General features: G+C 41.5%; 1 protein-coding gene across 7 annotated transcripts in view; it reads left to right on the plus strand.

Moving 5' to 3' along the window:
• Positions 1-13,845, plus strand: part of PPEF1 (protein phosphatase with EF-hand domain 1) — a 153,575-nt gene that overhangs the window by 123,942 nt on the left and 15,788 nt on the right. For all 7 annotated transcript variants that reach the window (XM_055106115.2, XM_055106112.2, XM_055106111.2 and 4 more), the window contains 2 exons: positions 4,457-4,642; positions 6,991-7,133. In XM_055106115.2, the coding sequence (XP_054962090.1) occupies positions 4,457-4,642; positions 6,991-7,133 (329 nt within the window). The remainder of the gene's footprint in view (positions 1-4,456; positions 4,643-6,990; positions 7,134-13,845) is intronic.

The raw sequence follows: 13,845 nt of genomic DNA on the forward strand, positions 1-13,845 counted from the left end.
ACATGGACAAAAGCTGGAAGGGAGGATGTATAACCAAGGGAAAATATGAAAGAATAGTGAATCTATAGTATTAATGTTTTAGAAGAGAAGCATTTAGATATACCTTTCAGAGCTATTAACTCTCCCTCGAAGCACACTTTTGGAGTCTGGATTACTTAGAGCTGCAGACATGCGCAAGGTGCTTCTTGAAGGATTTATTTTAGATTGAGGAGATTTAAAAGGCTGACACACAAATAGATTTTTGTTGACCAGGTCATATAAAAGCTGTAATTCAGTAAAACGTTCCCATTTTTTTTGTTTGAAATTTTTCAGGAAAGAATGTTGTAAAGAATTAATTAGTCTTTCATGCAGTGATCACCCCAAGGCTCCTGCATTTCAGAGGATAATGTGTTGTTGAGATGAAAGAGATGGTTTCTACTGAGGAATTTGTTTCACCAACAAATGGGCTTTTATGCAATTTTTTTGTGAGTTCTGGAATTAATCTTACGTTACCACTACTATCTGGGTAAACCTAGTCAAGTAAATGATTTCTAGACAGAAAAAAGAAATGCAGAACTCAGGGAATGGATTCTGAAGGACAAGCTCAATTCTTAAAAACTGTTACCCCTGATGACTTAGAATCAAAGAAAAATGAGTCTCAGATATATCTTCCTCATTCCTTTGATGATGACTAAGGCCTGAATATGTTAAATGATTTGCCCAAGGTGACTTGGGTAATTACTTGAAGTGCTAACTCCTTGGCCAGTGCTTATTCTAGTTCAACAGAGTCCCATCATATGTGCATTGAATTTATGTAAATTTCAATTATTGTATATGGCAAAAAGGGAGAAAAATACTGGAAAATTTTATTTTCATATACTTTATCACATATATAAAATAATATATCCATATTTATATAATATATATAAAACATTCACATATACATATTATTGTATAGAGTTATATGCATACAATCATGTACAGTCAACCCTCCGTATGCACGGGTTCTGCATTGTGGACTCAACCAATAACAGATTGAAAATATTTGGAAAAAAAGAAAACAATATAACAATACAATCTAATATAAATTTTAAAATATGGCATAACAACTATTTACATAGCACTTACATTGTATTGGGTATTATAAGTAATCTAGAGATGATTTATAGTACAGATACTCTTTGATTTATGATGAGTTTATCTGGACTTAATTCCATCATGTCAAGGAGCTCATTGAATGCTTGTTGCTTTTGCACCATTGTGAAGTTGAAAATCGTTAAGTCAGGGACCATTTGTAGACAGGAGGATGGGTGTGGATTATATGCAAATACTACGCCATTTTATACGAGGGACTTGAGCATCCACAGATTTTAGTATCCTGGATGTAGGAGGTGGTCCTGGAACCAATCCACCTTGGATACTGAGGGGCAACTATACATGTTAAGGGTAACTTAAGAGGTTTCCCAGGGGTAATTTTGGCTATAAATGATTTGCATCCCATGTAGAAATTGAAAGCTTAATCCCCTCCTAACAAAGCCCAACTCCTTGATTTCCATCTTTCCTCCATCATTATATTACAGGTCGAATTATGTCCCTAAACATGACATCATGGTGTAAGAGCCAGATTTGACTCAGTTGAAAATGCAAGTGTTATTTTTGTCATAAACACCGGCAAAGGGGTTCCATTATATTTATTCATAGAGTAGGGCGGTGCTGATGTTGGAATTCAGTGGGGAGAAAGGAGCCCCCTTGGCTGACTCTTCTTTGGGTGGTTTTAACTGTCACTTCAATCATCAAAAACTCTGCAGGTATCTGATGTGGGCCTGGTACAGGGTTTCTCTTTTCTCTAGTTCTGACCAGGTACTTATTCCAGGGTAGCTCTCCTGCCAGTTCTGCTCTTTTCACCTCACTGTCTTTTTCCTCACTTATTTCTAGCTCCTCTTCCATACCAAACTTATAAATGGGTGTACAATCATGTTTAGCAATTCCTGGTCCTCTTCTCCAGACCTGATTTGGACCCACTAGAATAACTGCACAACTTCACATGCCTGCTTTTTCATGCACTCAAAAGAAACATGTGGAAAATATAGACTGTTAGAATCAGTCTGTTAGAATCTGAGATACTTTACAGGTCAACTGGTCCAAATGCCTGATTCTAAAGATCTCAAAAGTGAGACCCAGGGAGGATTTTCAAGGTTATATAGCTTTAATGGCAGAGAGAGTTTTTCTCACCGCTTTAAGCTGTTATAGAAGTTTCAATAAAGAAACATTACAGGCTGGGCGCAGTGGCTCACACCTGTAATCCCAACACTTTGGGAGGCCGAGGTGGGTCGATCACCTGAGGTCAGGTGTTCGAGACCAGCCTGGCCAACATGGTAAAACCCTGTCTCTACCAAAAATACCAAAAATTAGCCAGGTGTTGTGGCGGGCCCTTGTAATCCCAGCTACTCAGGAGGCTGAGGCAGGAGAACCACTTGAACCCAGGAGGCGGAGTTTGCAGTGAGCCGAGATCATGCCACTATACTCCAGCCTGGGTGACAGAGCGAGACTCCATCACAAAAAAAAAAAAAGGAAAAAAGAAAAAAAGAAAAGAAACATTACAGATAGATGAAAGCCACAAAGACGGAGCCTCCAATCTTTATGAAAAATATTATTTTGTTTTATTTTGAGATGGTGTCTTGCTCTGTTGCCGAGGGCACAGTGCAGTGGCATGAACATGGCTCACTGCAGCCTCAACCTCCTGGGCTCAGGAATCTTCTCACTTCAGCCTCCCAAGTAGCTGGGAACACATTCCGGCACCACCACACCTGGCTAATTTTTATTTTTTAAGTTTTTGTAGAGATGGGGTTTTGCCATGTTTACCCAGGCTGCTCTTGAATTCCTGGACCCAAGCATTCCTCCTGACTCAGCCTCCCAAAGTGCTGGGATTACAGGCATGAGCCACTGTGCCTGGCAGAAAAATGATTTTAAAAATTTGGATCTTTAGTCCTGGACATCATGTAACCTGCATTTGCCTCTCCTGCGCCCCAAAGGAAATGTTATAATAATACAACACTTGTGGATTTAGAACACATTATGGAAACCAGTCATTTACTAAATGTATTGCGGAAACTGAGAATGTACTTACCATCGAGGGGGGAAAAGTGAAGGAGATGCTTTAGGAGACACCCTCGGATAAACAGGTTTCCACATTTGTGTTGGGAAACAGCAAGGGCTTCCTCAGGCTATGTGCTCAACAGGACAAAAACCTGGCCCAGAGCCACAGCAGGAGACCTACTTTATGTCTTTGAACATATTAAGACACACCTAATGTGTGGGCATTGTGGGGAGCTAATTTCTTCCCTGAATGTGACAATGAAGTTCTTTTAAGAGAAAAGAACCTTGTAGATTCAACAATTGTCAAACAATTGTGATGGAATTTTTAAAGCCAAAAAAACAAACAAAAAAAATGACAGGGCCTGATTCTTGGTTATTGTTATTGCTGTATTGGTTATTCATGGAGGAGATGAATATGAAACAATGTTCTTTTTTCTTTTTCTTTTTTGCGGAGACCAGCTCGGTAGGGGAGACCCTAACCCAGCAGCGCTAGAGGAATTAAAGACACACACGGAAATATAGAGGTGTGAAGTGGGAAATCAGGGGTCTCACAACCTTCAGGGCTGAGAGCCCCAAACACAGATTTACCCACGTATTTATTAACAGCAAACCAGTCATTAGCATTGTTTCTATAGATATTAAATTAACTAAAAGTATCCCTTATGGGAAACGAAGGGATGGGCCAAATTAAAGGAATAGGTTGGGCTAGTTAACTGCAGCAGGAGCATGTCCCTAAGGCACAGATTGCTCATGCTGTTGTTTGTGGCTTAAGAATGCCTTTCAGCGGTTTTCCGCCCTGGGCGGGCCAGGTGTTCCTTGCCTTCATTCCCGTAAACCCACAACCTTCCAGCGTGGGCGTTATGGCCATCATGAACATGTCACAGTGCTGCAGAGATTTTGTTTATGGCTAGTTTTGGGGCCAGTTTATGGCCAGATTTTAGGGGGGCCTGCTCCCAACAATTTTGAGACAGGGTCTCCCTCTGTCACCCAGGCTGGAGTGCAGTGGAGTGATCATGGCTCACTGCAGCCTCAACCTCTCAGGCTCAAGTGATCCTCCCATCTCAGCCTCCCTAGTAGCTGAGACTATAGGCATGCACCACCATGCCTGGCTAATTTTTGTATTTTTTGTAGAGTTGAGGTCTCACCATGTTGCCCAGGCTGGGCTTGAACTCCTGGCCTCAAGCACTCCTCCCACCTCAGCCACCCAAAGTGCTGGGATCACAGGCATGAGCCACCACGCCAGGCCTGAAACAATTTTCAAGGAAGAATGAGAAGTGGTCTTTGGAATACCTTGGGTTAATATTTCTGACAAATAAGTTGGAATCTAGAAAGATATACTCTCACTTGTAAGTTACAGCGAAATCTGGTTTGTTGTTCCAAGATTATTGATATTCTGTGGAGTGATCCCAGAGGCAAAAATGGCTGTTTTCCAAATACGTGCCGAGGAGGGGGCTGCTATTTTGGACCAGATGTTACTTCCAAGATTCTTAATAAATACCAGTTGAAGATGCTCATCAGGTCTCATGAATGTAAGCCCGAAGGGTATGAAATCTGTCATGATGGGAAGGTAAGCTAAAATTGTTGGTGACATTCCCATAAACATCCTTCCCCTAAGCACAGTCTTTTCTTCACAGAGCACGTCTGGCCTAGAAGCCCATGAGAAGATGTCTTCTCTAGTACCAAACGGAAACCAGAGAAGGCGAGCTTCATCTAGGTTGTTTGAAGGGGCCTCACTGTCCCTTATCCTAAAAGATATTTGGGTTATTTCCCTGATCTTCCCTAATCCCAGAAACAGAAATTCTTTTTTTTTTTTTTTTTTTTTTTGAGATGGAGTCTCACTCTGCCACCCAGGTTGGAGTGCAGTGGTGTGATCTCAGCTCACTGCAACCTCCGCCTCCCGGGTTCAAGTGATTCTCGTGCCTCAGCCACCCAAGTAGCTGGGATTACAGGTGTGTGCCACCACACCCAGCTAATTTTTGTATTTTTAGTAGAGACAGGGTTTCACCATGTTAGCCAGACTGGTCTCAAACTCCTGACCTCAGGTGATCCGCCTGCCTCGGCTTCCCAAAGTGCTGGGATTACAGTCGTGAGCCACCGCGCCTGGCCCCAGAAACAGAAATTCTGATACATGGCACTAAGTAGACACACAGAAAGGCTTGGTTCTTTAGACTGCTTATAAGGCAACTGTCCCATACAGTGGGGTTGAGAATGTCCTTTTCCTCACAGAGCGCATAAAAGGCAGCAGTGAATCCAGTTTGCTCTTGCACTTTTTACGTGTTCCCTGTGCAGGGCCCAAAACACAAAACACACTTCCCTTCAGCTCCCTGAGTAGGTGACCTCCAGCAAGTTGCTCACTGTAGTCAGTTTAGCTGCAGCCACTAAAACGGAGTGTGTTGTGTTCCTTCAGTGGTGTCTGATCAAAGGCTAAAAGAGGTGAGGACCGAGGAGCTGGTTTCTTGTCCCAAGTTGTTCTGGGATGCACCGTTTCTTTTTTTTTCTTTTTTCTTTTTTTTGAGACAGAGTCTCGCTGTGTTGTCCAGGCTGGAGTGCAGTGGTGCGATCTCGGCTCACTGCAACCTCCGCCTCCCAAGTTCAAGTGATTCTCTTGCCTCATGCCCCCGAGAAGCTGGGATTACAGGCGCCCGCCACTACGTCCAGCTAATTTTTGAACTTTTAGTAGAGACAAGGTTTCACGATGGCCAGGCTGGTCTCAAACTCCTGACCTCAGGTGATCCACCTGCCTCAGCCTCCCAAAGTGCTGGGATTATAGGCATTAGCCACCGCGCCTGGCCTGGAATGCACCTTTTTCTATAGTGAACAGCAATAAATAAAAATGGACACCAAGTTGTGTGGCATTTCCCTCTGTGTCAGCACTTTGTTTTTCTGACCTTTATTAATTCATTTTCAGCTCATACTAACATTCCAAGATGAGTAAGGCAAGTATTGTTTAGGGTTTCTTTGTAGTAAGAAAATAGATAGAAAACATCAGTGGCTTGTCTGAAGTGACATGCTCATCAGGACAGAACGGGGCCTAAACCAGGTTCCCTGTCACCCACAAATATTGTCCTCCTGGCTGGGCACGGTGGCTCATGCCTGTAATCCTAGTACTTTGGGAGGCCAAGGCAGGTGGATCACGAGGTCAAGAGATAGAGACCATCCTGGTCAACATGGTAAAACCCTGTCTCTACTAAAAATACAAAAATTAGCTGGGCGTGGTGGCACACACCTGTAGTACCAGCTACTCGGGAGGCTGAGGCAGGAGAATTCCTGGAACCCAGGAGGTGGAGGTTGCAGTGAGCTGAGATCGTGCCATTGCATTCCAGCATGGTGAGAGAGCGAGACTCCATCTTAAAAAAAAAAAAAAAAAAAAAAATTGTCCTCCCATATTCTACCACAGCCCAAGGCTAGTTCCTTCACAAGACAGTGGTCATGGTCCCTTATTCTAGCCACTGCACCTCTGCCCTTAAAGCACTGACTTTCTGGGGCCCTGAACCCTCTAAATCACTCAGCTCCAAGAAGAAGAAAAAAACTGAAGTACCAGACAAATTTTGTTCTGAATGCTCAACTATTACAAGGCAAGAAAATAGGGGATTTATCCCCTTGGAAAAAGAATTTGCAAAATCAAACATTAAAGAGGATTCTGAGATTTGGCACTAAAATTGTACCCGGGATTGCAGGGCCATGCGCTGAGGACATTGGCTGAGTGGCCAGGAGTTAGTGCTGCTGGGGACACTGGGTAGTAGCCTTGTTTTCCTCCGATGCAGTCATAGAAATCACATCAGACTGTGATGATTTGCAGGGTTTATGAACTTTCTTTGATGTTTGCTTTTTAAGAATTGAGCTATTTCTGACCTTATTGAATGACCTTTTGAGAACTAATGTTACGTGAACCTGACCCTCTTTTTCTTTAACCAGGTTGTGACTATATTTTCTGCTTCTAATTATTATGAAGAAGGCAGCAATCGAGGAGCTTACATCAAACTATGTTCTGGTACAACTCCTCGATTTTTCCAGTACCAAGTAACTAAAGCAACGTGCTTTCAGCCTCTTCGCCAAAGGTGTGTATACTATACCGAGAGTGCTGAGCACTGGTATCACGGACCCATTAGAACCAGTCCCACGTGACTAAGAGCAGCCACGTGAGTGAAGAGAGTCATTTATAGCTTACTCATTAGTATCAACAAAATGGAAATAGTTCCAGACACCAAGTGGTGAATGCACCCATATTTGAAACCAAAAGGAGCAATTTTAAATTCATACATCTTTTTAGATGGATAAAGCAGTCAGCCCTCAGAAACGTAACTGAATGTAAAGAAAAGAAGATCCCCACACCCACTCAGTCCCCCAACCTACAACCTTCTCTGACCCACAAACAGCTCTATCTGGTCTTGCCCCTTTCTCTTCTCTATCCAGAAGTGTATGTGACAAATAGTTGAGTGTCTCTCTCCATGTGATGGCATTTGTAGCTTATACTCCTTTTCTCCCTTTAACATTATCTTTCTAAGTGTTTTTTTGTTTTTTTTTTTTGTTTTTTTCATTTGTTTTTTGTTTTTTTGAGACGGAGTCTCGCTCTGCAGCCCAGGCTGGAGTGCAGTGGCGTGATCTCAGCTCCCTGCAACCTCTGCCTCCCAGGTTCAAGCTGTTCTCCTGCCTCAGCCTCCTGAGTAGCTGAGATTACAAGGGCCCGCCACAACACCTGGCTAACATTTTATATTTTTGGTAGAGACGGGGTTTCACCATGTTGGCCAGGCTGGTCTTGAACTCCTGACCTCATGTGATCTGCCTGCCTTGACCTCCCAAAGTACTGGGATTACAGGCATGAGCCACTGCGCCCGGTCTAAGATTTTTTACATTATAGAACTAACATGTTTGTTGTTAACAACTGAAAAAAAGCAAAGAAGAATAAAGAAAATGTTAACAACTTCTCTCCTTTCTCAATTATCCTTTTCCCCAGAGGTAACTAAAACTGGCAGTTTAGAATGGCCCCTTCCACCCTCTTCTTGCTCTTACAAAAATAGTCAAGCATTTATTCAGTCATTGAATTAAAAAAAACCTTTGAGTACCTGCCATGTGTCAGATACTATTCTAGGCATACATAATACAAGATAGGCTGAAGTCCCCTCATCAAACACATATCTCAGTGTGAAGAGAAAGACGATAAACAATGTACATACTTTTTTTTTTAAAGAAGGAGTCTTGCTCTGTTGCCCAGGCTGGAGTGCAGTGGCACGATCTTGGCTCACTGCAACCTCCACCTACTGGGTTCAAGTGATTCCCCTGTCTCAGCCTCCCGAGTAGCTGGGACTACGGGCATGCCCCACCACGCTGGGCTAATTTTTGTATTTTTAGTAGAGACAGGGTTTCACCTTGTTGGCCAAGCTGGTATTGAACTCCTGACTTCAGGTGATTTTCCTGCCTCGGCCTCCCAAAGTGCTGAGATTACAGGTGTGAGCTACCACGCCCAGCCTGTACGTACATTTTTTTTTTTTTTTGAGACGGAGTCTTGCTCTGTTGCCAGGCTGGAGTGCAGTGGCGCGATCTCAGCTCACTGCAACCTCTGCCTCTTGGGTTCAAGCAATTCTCCTGCCTCAGCCTCCCAAGTAGCTGGGACTACAGGTGCACGCCACCACACCCAGCTAATTTTTGTTTTTTTGGTAGAGAGGGGGTTTCACCATGTTGGCTAGGATGGTCTCGATCTCTTGACCTTGTGATCCGCCCGCCTCAGCTTCCCAAAGTGCTGGGATTACAGTAGTGAGCCACCACGCCCGGCCGTACGTATATTTTTTTAAGAAAGAATCACACTGCACACTGTATTCTGCAACTGAATTTTTCCCCTAAAAATTTTATCGTGAACATCACCGCAAGTTAGTAAAGATAGACCTAACTCATTCTTTTTAGTACATACATATTATTCTGTAGTATACATGTACCATAACAGTTATGGAGCAACTAAATCTTATCCAATTGATAGACATCCAGATTGGTTCCAGGATTCTGCATTTAAAAACAATGCTATAACTAGCATTCCTATATATAAGGAACTCATACGACTCAACAGCAAAAAAAAAAAAACCAAGTAATCCAATTTAAAAAATAGGCAAAGGACCTGAATAGACATTTTCCCAAAGACATACAAATGGCCAACAGGTATACGAAAAGATGCTCAACGTCACTAATTATCAGGGAAATGCAATGTACAGCCACAATGAGATAGATACCCTCTCTCACCGGTTAGAATGGCTGTTATCAAAAAGACAAAACCTAAGTGTTGACCAGGGAGTGTAGAAAAGGGAACGCTTGTACTCTGTTGATAGGAATATGGATTAGTACAGCCATTATAGAAAACGGTATAGAAGTTCCTCAAAACATTAAAAATAGAAGTACCATATGATCCAGCAATCCCACTACTGGGTATATATCCAAAGGAAATGAAATCAGTATCTTGAAGAGATATTTGCATTCCCATGCTCAGTGTGGCATTATTCACAATAGTCAAGATATGGTAACAACCCAAGTGTCTATCAAGACAGAAAAAGAAAGTGTGACTGATATACGTGTGTGGATTTATATATTATATATATATAGATATATCACATTATATCTATCTATCTATCTATCTATCTATCTATCTATCTATCTATCATCTATCTATCTAGTAATTCCTTGATATTTGTAGGGAATTGGTTCCAGGAGCCCTCTCAGATACCGAAATCCCTGGATGCTCAAGTCACTTATATAAAATAGCATGGTATTTGCATAAAACCTATGCACATCCTTCCATATACTTTAAGTCATCTCTAAATTACTTATAATACCAAATGCACTATAAACACTATGTCAATAGTTGTTATACTGTATTGTTTAGGGAATAATGACAAGAAGAAGTCTGTACATGTTAAGTACAGGCACAACCATCTGTTTTAAAAAAAATAAATTTGGCCAAGCGCAGTGGCTCACGCTTGTAGTCCCAGCACTTTGGGAGGCCGAGGCAGGAGGATCATTTGAGCCCAGGAGTTCGTGACTAGCTGGGCAACATGGTGAAACCCCATCTCTACATAAAATACAAAAATTAGCTGGACATGATGGCGCACACCTGTAATCCCAGCTACTCTGGAGGCTGAGGCAGGAGAATCACTTGAGCCTGGGAGGTCAAGGCTGCAGTGGGCCAAGACTGCACCACTGCACTCCAGGTTGGGCAATAAAGTGAGACCCTGTCTCAATAAAAAAAAAAACCCACTGAAGGGAAACCCATGCATACAGAGGGCTGATTGTACATGCACAATGGAATATTATTCCAACATAAAAAAGAAATCCTGACATTATGACAACATGGATAAACCTGGAGGGCATTTTGCTAAGTGAAATAAGTCAGACAAATACTGTATGACATCACTTATATGTGGAATCTAAAAAAGCTGAACTCATAGAAACAGAGAGTAGTATGGTGGTTGCCAGGGGCTGAGAGGTGGAGGATATCTGGAGATACAGGTATATCAAATCATCACATTGTATACCTTAAATATATACAATTTTATTTGCCAGTTATAAATATGTTATAGCTTTATGTCAATAAAGCTGGAAAAAATCCTGTGTGTGTGTGTGTGTGTGTGTGTGTGTGTGTGTGGACATATATCCATAAGTTTTAGTGGCTTTTTTAATGTAAGATTTTACAATGTGGAATTTATGGAATTTATATGTTTAAAATTTTAATAGCTACTTCAAAAGGGTTATAACATTGGACAATCTGAAAAACAACATACCATATTTATTTATAATTTCATTATAATTTTTGGATTTTTACCTTTGTTTAGAAAATTTCTTTCTCTGTCTCTGCCTCTCTCTGCACACACACACACACACACACACACAAATTCTCAAATTTAACAGCTATGTTGAGATGTAATTTACATACCACAAAGTTTACCCATTTACAATTCAATGACAGTACGTTTAGAGTTTTGCAACTATCACCATTATCTAACTTTTGAACATTTTTGCCATCCTAAAAAGAAAACTCATACCCACTGAGCAGTCATTTCTCAGTCACCTCCTCCCATCACAGCCCTAGGCAACCACTAATCTATTTTCTGTCTCTATGGATTTGCCTATTCTCGGCATTTCATATAAATGAGATCACACAGTATGTGGTCTTTTGTGGCTGGCCTCTTTCACTCAGCACAATGTTTTTGAGGTCATTCATGTTGTATTCTATATCAGTACTTCATTCCTTCTTATGGGTGAATAATATTCCATTGTATGGATAGACCACATTTTGTTTGTCCATTCATGAGTTGATAGATATTTAGGGTGTTTCCACTAGTTGGCTATTATAAACAATGGTGTTATGAACATTCATGGGCAAGTTTTTGTGTGTACATGTTTCATTTCTCTTGAGTAAATACTTGGTAATGGAATTGCTGGGTTATATGGTAACTCTGTGTTTAACATTTTGAGAAACTTGCAAACTTTTTTCCCAAGAAGCTAACCAGTTTACCATTTCCACCATCAGTGTGTGAGGATTCCAGGTTTTCTACATCATTGCCAACTCTTGTTATGATCTCTTTTTATTTATTTATTTTTTTGAGACAGAGTTTCACTCTTGTTGCCCCAGGCTGGAGTGCAGTGGCACAGTCTTGGCTCACTGCAACCTCCACCTCCTGGGTTAAAGTGATTCTCCTGCCTCAGCCTCCCGAGTAGCTGGGACTACAGGCATGCGCCACCATGCCCAGCTAATTTGTGTATGTTTAGTAGAGATGAGGTTTCTCCATGTTGGCCAGGCTGGTCTCAAACTCCTGACCTCAGGTGATTTGCCCGCCTCGGCCTCCCAAAGTGCTGGGATTACAGGTGTGAGCCACCGCGCCCAGCTTGATCTCTCTTTTTTCTTATTGTTCTCTTAGTGGTGTGAGGTAGAATCTCATTGTAGTGTTGCGTTGTATTTCCCTAATGATTAATGATGTCGAGGATCTTTCCATGTGCTTATTGGACATTTGTACATCTTCTTTAGAAATATTATATTTCAGGTACATTTTCCATTTTTAATTGTCACTATTTTTGCATTGCAAGAGTTCTTTATTCTATATACACATCACTTATTCAGTATATATATATATATTTTTTTTGAGACAGGGTCTCACTTTGTTGCCCAGGCAAAGGCGATCATGGCTCACTGCAGCCTTGGCCTGCGGGGCTCAGTTGATCCTCCTGCCTCAGCCTCTGAAGTAGCTGGGGCTACAGGCACAAGCCAGCACACTTGGCTAATTTTTGTATTTTTGATGAGACGGGATTTCACCATGTTGCCCAGGCTGATCTTGAACTCCTGGGCTCAAGAGATCCACCTGCTTCAGCTTCCCAAAGTGCTGGGATTACAGGCGTGAGCCACCACGACTGGCCACTTGTTCAATATTTGATTTGCAAACATTCTCTCCCATTCTGTGGGATCTCTTATCCCTTTCTCTGTGGTATTATTTGTAGTGCAAACATTTTTCATTTTGATGAAATCCAATTTATGTGCTTTTTTGGTGGTGTTGTATCTAAGAAGGCATTGCCTAACTCAGAGTCATAAGGATTCATTCCTATGTTCTCTTCTAAGAGTTTTATAGGTTTAGCTCCTACATTTAGGTTTCTGATCCATTTTGAGTTAATTTTTGTGTATGGTGTGAAGGAAGGGTTCAGCTTTATTCTTTTACATGTGGATATCCAGTTGTCCCAGAACCATGACTCAAAGACTGTTCTTTCCTTCTTGGCACTCTTGTCAAAAATCAGTTGATCATAATGTAAGGGTTTGTTTCTGGCCTTTAAATTGTATTCTATTTGTCTATGTCTATGTCTATCCTAATGCTAGTACCACACTGTCCTAATTATTGTAACTTTACAAACTTACTACAGTTTTAAAACTGGTAAATGTGAGTTGAACTTTGCACTTCTTTTTAAAGATTGTTTTGGCTATTTTGGGTCCCTTGCATTTTCATGTAAATTTCAGAATCAGCTTGTCAATTTGCAAAAATACCAGCTGAGAATTTGATAGGGATTATGTTGAGTCTGTAGATCAATTTGAAGGCTATTATCATCTTAACAATATTAAGTTGTCCAATCCATGAACATGAAATATTGTTCTATTTAAATCTTCTTTAATTTCCTCCAATAATATTTTGAACTTTTCAGTGTACAAGTCTAGGACTTATTTTGCTAAATTTATTTCTAAATATTTTATTCCTTTTGCTGCTATAGTAAATGGAATTGTTTTTCTTTTCTTTCCTTTTCTCTTTTTATGGAGACAGGGTCTCACTCAGTCACCCAGGCTGGAGTGCAGTGATGTGATCATAGCTCACTGCACCCTCAAATTCCTGGGCCTTACATTAAAATTAGCGTGCACCACCACACCCGGCTAATTTTTTCAATTTTCTGTAGAGACAGGGTCGCACTATGTTGCCTAGGCTGGGTCTGAAACTCCTGGGCTCAAGTGATCCTCCAGTCTTGGCTTCCCAAAGTGCTGGGATTACAGATGTGAGCCACCACACTTGGCCTGTTTTCTTAATTATATTTTTAGATTCTTGATTTCTAGTGTATAGAAATACAATTGATTGGCCGGGCACGGTGGCTCATGCCTGTAATCCTAGCACTTTGAGAGGCTGAGGCGGGTGGATCACGAGGTCAGGAGATCAAGACCAGCCTGGCCAATATGGTGAAACCCTGTCTCTACTAAAAATACAAAAATTAGCTGGGTGTGATGGCACACGCCTGTAGTCCCAGCTACTCAGGAGGCTGAGGCAG

The sequence above is a fragment of the Pan paniscus genome, chromosome X (assembly GCF_029289425.2).
Source record: "Pan paniscus chromosome X, NHGRI_mPanPan1-v2.0_pri, whole genome shotgun sequence".
NCBI lineage: Eukaryota > Metazoa > Chordata > Mammalia > Primates > Hominidae > Pan > Pan paniscus.